This window comes from Colletotrichum fructicola (genome assembly GCF_000319635.2).
Source record: "Colletotrichum fructicola Nara gc5 chromosome Unknown KSG_Nara_v1_contig07, whole genome shotgun sequence".
NCBI lineage: Eukaryota > Fungi > Ascomycota > Sordariomycetes > Glomerellales > Glomerellaceae > Colletotrichum > Colletotrichum fructicola.
Genome location: NW_027094057.1, coordinates 3,993,388 through 4,006,400, shown reverse-complemented (window position 1 = coordinate 4,006,400; position 13,013 = coordinate 3,993,388). Strand labels below are relative to the sequence as shown.

General features: G+C 54.9%; 2 protein-coding genes across 2 annotated transcripts; one reads left to right on the top strand and one right to left on the bottom strand.

The window, feature by feature from the left end:
• Nucleotides 1–922: 922 nt before the first annotated feature.
• On the bottom strand, nucleotides 923–2,521 carry CGGC5_v012842 (Maintenance of telomere capping protein 1; the record flags this gene model as incomplete). Its single annotated transcript, XM_032036608.1, has 2 exons — nucleotides 923–1,884; nucleotides 1,963–2,521. 2 exons carry the CDS (start codon nucleotides 2,519–2,521, stop codon nucleotides 923–925), a joined length of 1,521 nt encoding a protein of 506 aa, XP_031884510.1.
• A 2,135-nt stretch (nucleotides 2,522–4,656) lies between these two features.
• CGGC5_v012841 (uncharacterized protein) lies at nucleotides 4,657–8,241 on the top strand (the record flags this gene model as incomplete). The annotated part of the gene is made up of 2 exons (XM_032036609.1): nucleotides 4,657–7,996; nucleotides 8,048–8,241. The coding sequence occupies 2 exons, from the start codon at nucleotides 4,657–4,659 to the stop codon at nucleotides 8,239–8,241; spliced, it is 3,534 nt and encodes a 1,177-aa protein (XP_031884511.1).
• Between the last annotated feature and the right edge of the window lie 4,772 nt (nucleotides 8,242–13,013).

Genomic DNA, 13,013 nt, shown 5'->3' with positions numbered 1-13,013 from the left:
CAACCAGACGACGCGAAAAAGATCCCATCCCGAAGGACGAGAAAATTCCCACGTCGCCCGCAAAATCCCCGTCCTCTTCAAATCTGCTCCGCAAAACGCGGCGCGGGTAGAAGACCCTCGCAAAAGCGAGAACTCGTAGCGGTGCCCTGGTGTAGGCGCGAGTGACTGGTATGACGCTGCTGTTTTGTGTGTATGTGTAGTGTGATCCCACACGTGATGGAACGACGGGTTTGTGTATAGCATTGAGCCGCAGGCAATGAACATTAATGCCTGTGCTCGTTAACGCTCACTTGAGCTGCGCGAGATGCGCGCTGCCAAATGTTGCTGATGGTGGTTGCGATGGACGAGGAGGAGGTAATGGGTGGAAATTTTCTTCAGGATTGATTTTACGATGGGTAGATTCTGATTACGTAAGACCGGGAAGGGTCTTCGCTGGAAACGGAAAGGAAGGGCGGCAGGATGGCTGCTCCAGCTGGCGGCACTTGGCCACGTCAAACCGTGTTAGTCGGAGCTGGGGTATCCATGAAACTCTAGCCACATGATTTGCACCACGATCTTCAGGAGGGATCATGCAGGGCAGATCAGATAATTAATATCGACAGGCCATGTTCGAACACGCCTTCTCAACGATGACACAAAGCACAGTTCATCTCCGGGTGAGACCAGACAGTTGGAGGAAAACCCTTGAAGCCATTAAAGCTATCGTGAAATACGTCGTCTCGATAACATCCGTGATATTCAAAATCCAAACCCCGACAATGTGTCCTGGGAAGAGGCATATGCCACCGTTCCCCAATAGTAGAACTTCGCTTCTAGTTTGTGACCAGCAAACAGAATGCCGGTTGGGATGATGGATAGGAAAACAGGTATACCCGAACTCCCAAGCAAATAAAATCATACACTCTGGCTCTCAACCTCCAACTCAAATCAGTCCGGCACGGGCAGCCTCGCCGCCGCCATCCTCAACGAGCTCATCCATGCGCCTCTTGCCCTTGCCAATGCCGCCCTCACCAACGCCCATTCTCCTGGCGACGTATCTCTGAGCAACAACGCCGACCGCAAGGCCAAGAAGCTCCTCGATCCACTCGGCAACCCACTCGCGGGGGTCGACACCGCCGCCCTCGACAATCTCACGGATTTCGTCAGGAATCGACTGGTTCAAAGACGCCTGGCCGTCCTCGCCGCTGGCGGGCGTCAACGGGTTAGACGCATCCAACCACTGGATCCACCTTGCGGGGATAGACTGGCTGATGGCCGAGTACTCAATCTCGTGAACAGGGTCCAGGCAGAAGACCGCAAAGCAGACCATCTCATCCGCCTCGTCTACATCGGCCACAGCAGACGCCTCCTTCTCCTTCTCAACAGCCGCAGTTCGCGCAAAGAGGGCAGAGTCTGAGGTCGTGCCAACAGCCTGGATGGCAAGGAACAGGTCGGAGCTGCGCACTGGGTTCTCCTCGCTCAGAGGCTCGGTGGCACGAATCCTGGCCTGCTCCAGTCCGCCGTGGGCTCCAAAGTACTCGTTGGCGTAGCCCTCAGCGCCGGCGCGGCAGAGCTTGGTGCCCTCAGTGAGACCCTTGATCATACCGAGGTCACGCGGGGAGTCGGCCTGCCTCCACCAGGGACCATCTCGCCAGCCGGCGCCGCCGTCGTTGGAGTATCTCCTGCTGGTGTTCTCCTGGCCGCGCTGGATGACCATGAGCTCGCCGCCCTCGACCTGGGACATGACGCGCGAGAAAGTGCCGTAGATCAAGGGGTCGAGGGAGGGGTACCCGACCATGTCGTGGGTGATGTGGATGAGCAGACGTTCGTGGGAGCTGATCGGGGGCGCGAGGGTGTGGAGGATGTTTGTAAAGGTCGGCATGGCCTGCTGGCGAAGGTTGTCGCCTGTGCATACGTTGTCAGTAAAATGGACCGGGCCGATCGAAAACGCCTCTACGCATGCAATGATGCTTCAGTACTTACCCAATGCTCTCAAGCCGCCAACGTTCCCTCGCACCTGCTCAGCCCACTTCTTGGCCTCTTCGTTCTTCTGAATTTCCTTGACCGCAGCTTCGGCCTGCTTCATGGCGGCAGAGGCAGTGGAGAAGACGCTTCCCCACCAGCCACCACCAGCAGCGGGAGCGGCAGCGGCGGCAGAGGACGACGCAGTCGTCTTCTCCGTCTCTTGAAGATCGGAGCTCGTAGCGCTGGGGGTGAAGCTCGCGCGCAAAGAGCGGGCGCTGTCGGTAGACTTGCGAGGGGCAGCAGCCTTGTCGTCAATGGTCGGTGTCGCAGAGCGTCGAGGAGGGCCCTTGGCGGCCGTCTCCTTAATACGGGGCGTGTGCGGGCGGGAAGGCTGCTCGAGGTCCTTTTCGAGCTCGGCGAGGATGTCCTGGTCGGCCATGGCCTTGGAGGCGGCGGTGGTGGGCTTGGGCTTCTTCTCGAGGGACTTCTTGGGAGCGGGAGCCTCACCGCCGATGCCCTCGAAGAGATCGTCGATGTCGTCGCCGCCAGCGGCAGCCTTGGTCTTCTTGGGAGGCATGTTGGTGGTGGTAGTGGTGGTTGTTGGTGTTGTTGTTGATGGAGAGGTAATGCTGCGGGGCAGACGTCACAAGCTATCTGGTACACTACCGCAGGCAGGTAAGACGATTGGCGGTGCTGTGTAAGGCAGCGGAAGGCCCTGGCCCTGGCCCGGAAAGGGCAGGTCGGGGAGCTCGTCCAAGGGATGGATGGATGCTCGGGAAGCTGAGTCAGGGGCCGTATGAAAGGTGAAAAGCTTGAAACAACAGCTCAAGGCAATTGATCTTCTACTGAAAGAAACTCCGAGACTCTTAGCAGCTGAATGAGCTGAATATGGCGTTGCTATTGACTGGTATCAAGGGCAATTCGCTGGTTCGTTGGAGTGAGGAGACTGAGGTGGACGCTGGACCCGACCGACGCCCAGCCAGGCACGTCCATCTGGCAGCTGGAGACGTGCATCATCAGGGACAGGACGTGCGGATGCGCTAGTCCGTATGTGGCATAAAGTCGTTTGGCGAGAGTTCATTGGCCCAGGGCCCCTGTCCTGCGGGTCTGCCTCGACAGACACGGTGCCTGCTGGGTGCAAGTCATAGTGGACAAAGGCGCTAAGAGTTATTATCTTACAGCGCCTAAGGAGATGCGATGGTGCTGGAAGATGCCCTGCTCACTGAGCATGATAACTCTCTCTGCCCAGCGGGATTGATGATTCAATGTGAAGACCATCCTCACCTCCGACCTGTTGATAAATATTTGCTAAACCAGTCTGTTATTTCGCTGCTTAATTGGAGAGAGAGAGACATATGAAAGCCTGTATCATTAAACCAGCTGCTAATTCTAAGAGACCAATGTCCACCATCGTCATCAGCAGTGAGCACGAGGACAGTGAGGTGTCAGGAGGAGAAAAGATACGTACCGCGCATGTACCGTTTTTCGCATGGCCCAGCCGTGGCTTGCTCGGGATCGCATCACCCAATGAGGCAGCTTACCCCATCCCCAGCCAGCCGCTGGCACTCCTTTCCCCAGCAGCGCACTCTCAAGGGGAGTGGCAGCCGGTGGCGCCAGTTGCAGCCAGGGTCGGGGCTGCTGGCAAATTTGGATTTTTGCAAGTGACTGACTGACTGACATAGACTGAGTCCCAGTCCCAGTCCCGACTGAGAAAGAGCAGGCCGCCTCACCTCAGAAGGCTGCCGTACCTTCCATGCCGTGTTAAGGTAAGGTACAAGGCGTATGTACCTTTGCCTGGTAGAACTCTCTGGCGTGAGAGCAGCGCACCTCAGCCGGCAAAAGCATCGCATCAACAAGAAGGGGGTCAGCCATATTCTTCACTTTGGCGTCCCTGATATCCCCCATCTACAATCTCGTCGCCTTCTCAAAAACACAATCGCCAGATTCTGCGTCTCAGCATCTTTACCCGAGAGGCACTCATTTTTAGCCCAGCGACGCGGACGCAGAGCTTTCAGAGCCCGAATTATTTGACCCTTATTACCATTTACTGGCTCAAACCACCTGCCTAAGACCAGCAACAGCAATAGCAGCAAGGCCCAGGCACACGAAAGACCTTACGCACAGCTCACTCCTGTCGCTGTTAGCACTTCTGCCTCGCCTGGCCACCACCACTACCACTACAACTCAACGAGGTACCTCGCCCGACCACTGACTCTCCGCCATCAGCAAGGTACCGCTCTTCACCCGTGCCAACAACCCAGCCAGCCAGCCAGTCGGTCCAGCCAAATCAAGCAGCAAGGGCCCGTCAGTCAAACCACATCACCACTTGCACATCAATCCTGGTTTACCATATTTTTCACCACCGCTGCCGGCCCTTACACCACCGGCAAATCGCCCTCAGACTTATCATCGACACCATCGGGACATTGCGAGACTTCTGCTCGTCTCCGTGAATGGTTTCTTGCCATTCCCCAGCGTCCTGTCGGCTTGCTCTGACCATTTCGCCTACACCCACCCTTTCTCCGCCTGCAACTTAATTCCCCGTCTTATTTTGATTCTACCCACCCCCCGTCACTCCATCATCAACGCTTCTCCCTTCACAAGAAGATGGAGCAGCGACCTCGTGGCGGACGCCCGAATCGGAGAAAGACACTGCCAAATTCAAGTTTTCAATCAGACACCAGCGCCGCCGGCGATTCTCCTTCCACCACAATGACGCGCTCTCCTCCCGCAGTCACTTCTCGCACTCCTCAGACAGCACCTCCCAATCGTCGGGGTGCCAAGCCCATTCCGATGAACAATCCCTTCTCAAGCGTCCGCTCTTCACCAAGCACCGGCCCTGCTGGCCCAGGCAAGGCTCTTAGAAAGAGATCTCGCACCAGCGGATATGACGGCAATGGCAATGAAGAGGATGAGGCCTATCGTAAGGGACCTCACACTCTGCGGAAACGGACAAAGATCGACTACTCGGCTGCAGACTTTGAGGACGAGCTGCCCGAGATTGGACATCCGGCACCGAGAACTGCCACTCGCAAGAAACGAGCTGACAGTGAGGTCGCCGACGATGAGTACTTCACTCCGGCTTCCCAAAAGCGTCGCGCCACCTCCAGAGATTTTTCCGTCGCCAGTCTGCCCGCCGCTCGCCGCCGGACCCCGGCCCGGAAGACTGTCGTCGAGCCTCAGTCTTTTTACTCACACCAGTCAGACGAGGACATCGTCAAGGACACCATCGAGGTCGTCGGCGACTCATCCGATCTCGTGAGCTCCGATGATCATTCGGACCACGATGAGGATGAGAATGACACCTCCGGCCGCATCTCGTTGCCCGAGAACCACGATCCTTCCTCACCAATTCAGCGGAAAACTCAGGAGCCTCGCCACGTCGCTCCCCCAGTCGAGCAGCACATTCTCAACCAAGATGAGCCGCAGCCTGTACAGACGCCGAATCACTCTGCCGTCTCATTTACTGAGGAGATGGACTCGGGCCCGATAATTGCTCACCCTCAACCTATCCGAGTCAACCATGTCTCCATTTTTAACAACACAAGCCCGGCCCGAGAGCCGCAGTCGACTTCTACACGCCGCGACGAGCCTGCCGAAGATTTTTCATTCTACCCCAAGAGAGAAGCCAGCTCTCCCGTCCGGCCAACAGCCACCGCTCCTCACACGGCGGTCGAGCCGGAAGCGGATGAGGCGGCTGCCGGGCCACAGCTGGTTCTCGGCCTCCAGGAAAACTCCGCACCTGCCGTCGCTGCTGACAATTCCGAAACGACCACCAATCCCGTCGTCACCATCAACGATGCTGCTTTCATTGAACAGTCCCCAGAGCCAATTTCTGAGCCTGCTAATGAGCCTACCGTTAACGGCGAAATCGTCAACGGCCATGTCGACGCTGTCGATGATGTTCCGCCGCAGGAGAAGCCTCAAACCCCGGAACCTGCAGCCGAGCCTGAAGTCAAGGTTTCCGAGTCTTTCGCTGCCCAGCCAGTTGAGGATGTGTCAATTCATGACGAGATGGAGGTCGACGCTCCCGAGCAGGAGGCAACCGAAGAGGCGGCCGAGGCAACTGAACCGCAAGACGATGCCCCAGCTGACGAGCCCGACGTTGCCCCAAGTCCCGAGGATATCCCCGAAGAGCCTGAGATCCAGGAGCCGGAGTTCAAGAAGCCCCGCTACCCATGGTCCTACCTAACACCATACATTGAAGGCGAATACGTGACTCACTCCATTTACCCGGTGACCGTCGAAGCCTCTGCGCCAACGTCCAATGCTGATGGACCAGATGCCAATGGTGACGCCGACGCGGATGAGAGTGCAGAGCAAGCCGACGTCCAGCACGCAGATGGCGACGCAGACTACGATGCTACTGCAGATGTTGATGCCGATGCCGAGGAGGCTAACCGCGATGCCGACCAGGAAGACGAGCATCAGCCCGACGGCCAAGGTCCTCAACTATCCCAGGAATCCAGGTACAACTCGGAAGCCCCCACACCTGCGCTTACTCCCCGTCAGGGATCGCCAGCTTTGCCCTCGACGGCCGCCACCGGCTCCAACACGCCAGCTCTTGCTGGACCCAGGCAGCGACTCAGGAAGCAATACCCATTCAAGAAAGTGCGCGACCCTGCCGAGTACATCGAGTTCCTCAAGGACACGAAAAAGCTGTCTTATGAGGAATTGTGGGACCTCTTGGACCAAGTCAATTACAGCCTCTACGCTTGGCAAGAGGAGTACAAGGAATGCACCAAGGTTGTCGACGACCAAGAAAACGCGCAACGTCGTGCGATTCAAGATGCCGCCTTCGAAAAGAAGACTGCCGACCTGGACGCCTTTTCCAAGGTGGAGTCATACATCGAAAAGGACTTTGATGTGCAAGGCTACAGAGCGGGCATTAAAGAAAAGGACGCTGGTGTCCTCGAGCAGCGCTGGCAAGACCGCGTCATGGCCTCCGCATTTGGATTTGAGTACGACCCTCATCCCAACAAGGTTGGAAACCAAGACCCCGACGCTCAAAGAGACGGCGGCGGAGAGGGCAGGCAACTCAGAAGCCAGCCTCAAGCTAGTGCAAAGGCTGCTGAAGGCGACGGTGTTATTGTCTCCGGAAAGCGAACCCGCAACCCACCAAAGTTGTTCGACGGCGTGTTACAGGATGACCGCTCAGCAACTCCTGGAGGGAACAAGCCCGGCCCGAAGAGAAGAGGCAGAGCTGCCGCCGCCGACAAGTACTCCAGCTCATTCCAAGAGGAGCCCGAGCCCGAGCCTGAACCCCACACAATTTCACCAGCGAAGCCCGGTCGCAAGAGAGGCCCTAGAGGCAAGAGGGCAGTCGTTGTCGAGTCCGAACCCAGCACGCCTGTACCGGAGCAAGAAGCCATCGCGCCGCCGCCTCCCGAGCCCGAGACGCAAGATCCTCCCAAGCGCAAGCGTGGCCGTCAACCCAAGCCAAAGCCCGTCGTCGAGGAGCCCGAGCCGGTGGTCGAGGAAGTTACGCCCAAGCGAGGCCGCAAGAGAAAGTCCAACGGCCATGTGCCTATTCCAGAGACTACGGACGAGTCCCGCCCGACATCGTCGTCCTCCAATGCTACCATCTCCGACGACGGATCCACCTACGGCCTGCGCCAGAACAAGCGACCGCGCAACTGGAAAGAGGAGGCCGATGTCGACGAGGAAGCTGAGGAAGTGGTTCAACCGCAGAAGCGCCCTAGAATTCGCCTTAACAGAAAGCAGAGCGCCCCCGAGCTGGCGCCCAAGAAGACCGCGTCGGAGACTATTCTCGAGCACATGCACGACTTCCAGACCCCAACCACGCCCGACACTCCGCAGCTCATCATGTCTTTTAAGCACATTGGCAAAGACAAGTGGACTGTCAAGGGCGCATCCACACCCCGCCAGACCTCTACAGACGTGAGCGAGTACAACGTGTCGACTCCCCGACCTGCGCCGGTATCTGCCCCCGCCTCGGCCAAGTCGTCCGCCCCGCCAAGCCAGGCCGGTGGCGAAGAGAAGGACTACTCCACCATGACCAAGTCGGAGAAGATGTCGGCATCCATGAAGAGTGAGTACACACCACGACGTCACTGTGTCGCAATGGCTAACAGTATTCCAGAACGCTGGCTCAACGGAAGTATGCAAGGAGCCGTCAACAAGAGAAAGGCCACCTTGGCAGCCAAAAAGGCCGCCGCCGCCGCCGCGGAAGCCGCGCAGGCTGCCCAGGCCCAAGTCGCGCAGCAAAAGCAAATGCAGTTCCAGCACCACGCCGGCATCCTGCCCATGCCGCCGCATCACGGCCAGCAGCAGTAAACGAATACAACGAAATACATGACACCGTCGCAAAGACGACGACGACGAACACCCGAGAAGGGCAACGGCAACAAATGCCGCGCATACATCAACAGCATTTGCTTTTAAGAGCATCATTTCCTACATTTTCCGCCCCTTTCCTACTCCTTCCTCGAGAATCAGCATTTTTTATATACCCATTCGCCTGACGACTTTTCATCGCATCCGGATGGGGCGTGTGGGTCGGGCGGGCTTTTCTGCAAAAACACGGTACCTGCATCAATCACCACAAAACCATCGATTTAATCAGCCTTTCGTCACTAGTGTATTTGTGCGTGTATAGCGACGACGGAGGGCAGGGGTGGACAGCGTCTACTTCCTTATCAGAAGCATGGGAAAGCGAGGGCATCCAACTTTTCTTACTGTCGCGTTGGAAAAGAGGGACGAGAAAAAAAGTGATTGGAATTTTATTTTTACTTTTATTTTTTGCATTGCGGACACGCTCCGTGTCCCCACACTGTGGAGGAGGTCACGTCACGTCACCCGTACCGTCGTTTCGGGTTTCTTCCATAGTATTATTCAAATGCTTTTTTGTCGTTATTCTTTCGGCCTATGATTATGGGAATGCTGTGACTTTGTTTCGAGATTGAAATGATGCCAGGGGAGAAGAGGGCTAGGTTGTTTGCTCTCGGTATCAACGAGGACAACGGAGTAGAGGATTACGCGATTCTGTATTGCCGGATACCACTCCAAGGTTCGGTGCTGGCTTTTTATGCCTTGAGATGTGAGAGTCGTCGAAAATGACCTTGATGCTACGTGTTGATGCTTTAGTGATGCCTGCAAGCCCTGAGCCTTGGTGGTGATGAGGACTCAACGCGCGTCTCCCGCGGGGTGTCTATAAAGTACGCGATGAGTATCGTAGATGGTAGCATCATCGATCCTGGCCCTCCCTCGCATAGGACCGAATGTACTGGCTTGAACGGCGCAGTGTGTCGCATCGTCGTGGGATTGTCGAACACCCCGAGCCGTGACGTCTTTGCTCCCGGGGATTTCCATCCTCATTGGCGGCGCTCTCTGTCATCCTTGATCAGATATTATTCATCAGACATCCCTCATGGATTTTTTGGCTTGGAGTCGATGCGTATCTCGATGGTGTGACAGAGGGTGGCCACGAGGATGGCCACGAGGATGTGGCCTTGCTATTGGAACAGTCTACATCTCAGTCTTTGATTAGCCATGCTGAGAAATGCGACCTCATTGCCGTTGCTGTTCAGTGGGAGAACAGTCATGTACTTCTTATAACAATCTATTATCGCGAACTTCAAGGAGGTAGGCGCGTGGTGTGTTCCGTGGGGGATATAAAGTCTCGCAGCCGGGCCAGATGTTCGCAAAGCCACGGCAATAGTGCATCATCCCTCCGATTTCCAATTGTTGTTGGCACGGTATGCTCTGGTGACAGACCGGTCATGGTGCTCACGGCGTTTCCGAAGAAGATTTGGGCGAGCGAGCCTTTTGCTGCCGGTGAAGCTGAAGTGAGGTGGTCTCTTGGGGCGAATACCTGGATGACGACGGCGCTCGGGAGCGTGGTGGGTGTTTGCCAGCAGAGCTCTTGTAGTAGCCAGTCTTTTTGGACGGTTTGATGGTGGTGTGAGATGTACTTTGATGTCCGACTAACCCTTTGGAATATGGTTGATTGTATTCGCTGTTGGTGGGAGAAAATCCTTGGACGCGAAAGGGTGTCTTATACCGCTGGGCGAGAACTGGGCCAGATCAATTCCCTTTCCAAGAGATTGACTCCCTATAAATGCTCGTTATCCGATGAATGAAATATCCATATAATAATGCAGCTGGTTGTTCCGTCAGGGTTATTGGTTCTCGAACGTGTAGGTCCCACCTGGGAACGCACTTCGCCATGTCGACGATGGCTGAGGTGCCCGATTCCAACCCAAGCTCACTCAGTACCTGTTTATTCACCACCACATAATTATGGGACAGTCCAGATACAGGCTGGCGATATGTCTGATGGTGACGATAGCGACGAAGTAGATGACTACCTCCCTCGACCTCTCCAACTTCACCAAGGAGGGACACGCCTCGACAGGGACTTCTCTTCCGTATCACCCCAGAGACGATCTAGGAAGTAGTTCCCTACAGATCCTTCAATTCTTGCAGATCTGGCATTACGTGACCCAGGCAACTTTTATAGCAGTTCTCGCGCGATCCACAGACACCAGGGTCGTGGCCGTCGTTCTTGGCCGTGGCACATCGAGGTGACTCTTGGGTGTATGTTGCTATACAGCTGTGAACTTCAAGGAGGCAAGTAGGCTCGGCAATGTATGTGAGGATAGGTATAAAGTCTCATGGATGTCCAGATGTTTGCATTCCCCACCAACAAATTACTCTTCCTTCACATCAAAGGGAGTCTCTGATCAAGACGATATCTCCTTGAGAACTATGACAACCTTTGCGATGTGTAATCGCGTCCCTACTATAGGTTTTGGGAGATATATGTAGCTGTTTCAACCGCATATGGGTCATCCCCAGAGCATTCGGGGCTAATACTCAGAAGACCGCGATGTTGAGAGCAGGAACCTCGCAACCGTACTCCGCCTGGAGTCTGGCAGTAAACATAACCATTCCCTTCCTCGATTCAATCATACCACCGAATTACTGCAGCATCCAAATACTTGGATGCGGCCGTACAACCGGACACATTCGCTGTTGCCGCGGAAAACAATTTCCCAGCCGCAGGGCTCGTTTTATACCCCTCTCACCCAAGGTTTTGCTGGGAAACTTCCTCCCGTGGATGAATAATACTTGTATAAGAATACGTCCTCATACTCATGAAGGCTGATACAGCGACAATGACTTGATGGATTGTAATGTGTGGTCTGTTCAGATCTGTGAAGGTGTACCGGCGTCTGAGCATGCACCCCGCCATGCCGACGATGGTATCTCAGCGCATACGCGTTGGAATTGGTTTATTTTCTGGCTATTCGCTCAGGAATGACTTTAGGATGGTACTGGCGCGGACCGGTGCTGTCGCTGGGCAGACGGTGGCGAGGTAGGGGGGTGAAGAACCACCTCCCTAGACCTCTCCCATCGCAATGAGATGGCACAAATGCATTCGTCACTCGCCTAGTCATAATCGACGAGGTACATTATCTTCTTTGAGATTTTGCATTGTGTCGGATGTCGAAAGCTTATATAGAAGCTCTGGCAAGATCCACGCGGAAACCCGGATGGTTGTCGTCGTTCGTGTCCTACAACATCACAGGTCAGGCGGGAAGAGCCCTTGAGTGATGGGTCTGGGGACATCTTGACGAGCGTAACTTACTCATAAAGCCGTATCTCGGCAGGATTAGTGTCAACTCAGCAATAATAGGCTTGAAACACCGCGTTCTCCGAAGATATGCTATGTCCGTAGTGCCCCAGAACAACATTGAGTAACCCTATGAAGCACGCTCTCCCATAAGAGTCATTCTAGTAGTTTTCAAACACGACTGAGGAGTATCGTTTGTGAATAAACAACAGTAGGGGACGGCGGCGGACGACTTCATGCATCCACCTTGGAGAGCCCCGCCACTCGACGCGCTGAGATGATGTGAGTCTTGGTGAACAAGTGCCTACGACGCAACCCGCCTCCTAGATTCTACTTGGAACAATCTCTGGAATCGTTACATTACCCCAGGTCATTCGGAGTTGCAATTCTTGCTTAAGGCTCTGAGAGTGGCCAGTGGTTTGCCATTATATAGCCGTCGTGAGATCCAGCTCTCCTGGCTCCTCGTTGCTGGTCATCGATCACCGACGACAATTGTTGGTGGATAGTAAGCCAACACAGAGGCAGTTTGAATCGGAAAGCAGTGATGGCCAATGAAATGAAGCTGTCGATTCTCGTACCATGATGTATCGTGGCGAGCATCGAAAGCAGAGGCCCAGTCTGGGTCATTGACACGTCATGCCTCCCTATAAAAATAGTATCAACAAGATAGTAGCTTCCGGGCGTCAGAACCAATTTGAGCTTTATCCAGCAAAAGACTAATGCGACTTACATGTCTAAACAAGATGCGCACCGTGATGGAGTATTCCGCACCACAGGAAGGGAGGTGACCAAGCTCAACCCGTGGAAGTGATGCATCTTGTGAATAAGGGCGGACGACGAATAGATGATAGAAAACATAAGGAAATGAAGGAAGATGAAGAATGAACAGCATGTGAGCTGCGTCATTAGGGAAGGTTGGTGCACGGAGCCTGACTCCAGTTCACCACGACGTATGTCACGATGTGGTCCTGGCAAGCTTGTCTGATTTCTGGTTGGTCCCATTGTCTTTCGTATTAACATGAAGACTCATGCTGTTTATCATATAAACTTGCAAGCTGTCGATGTGCTTTGGTGTGAGATAGCCATTCAACGACACCCACAACGTGGAGTCTCTTCCAATGGATGGGACCCTTTTAAGGTCCCCCGTTGAGTCTCAGGATGACCTGTGCATCAGATTACGTCGGCTTTCAGAGATACTTGACCCTCCATCGAGAAACATCACATATTTCTTTTCTGATTGAATAGATCGACAGAGACGGCGGCGAGGAAGGAAGCCTGACTTCGGTCCCGAGGGGTGACCCTGCTCTGCCGTCACCCTCGGTCGATAACTGAAGCGGGGTAAGGAATAGTAGCGGCTATCTTCCTGAAAGACGCACAGTTCAGCCAAATACATTGTTCCGTTGTGGAAGTCTTGAAATCGCTGATCTACAACCGCTTTATACGCCCACAGCAAAGCAACCATGAGCCCTCC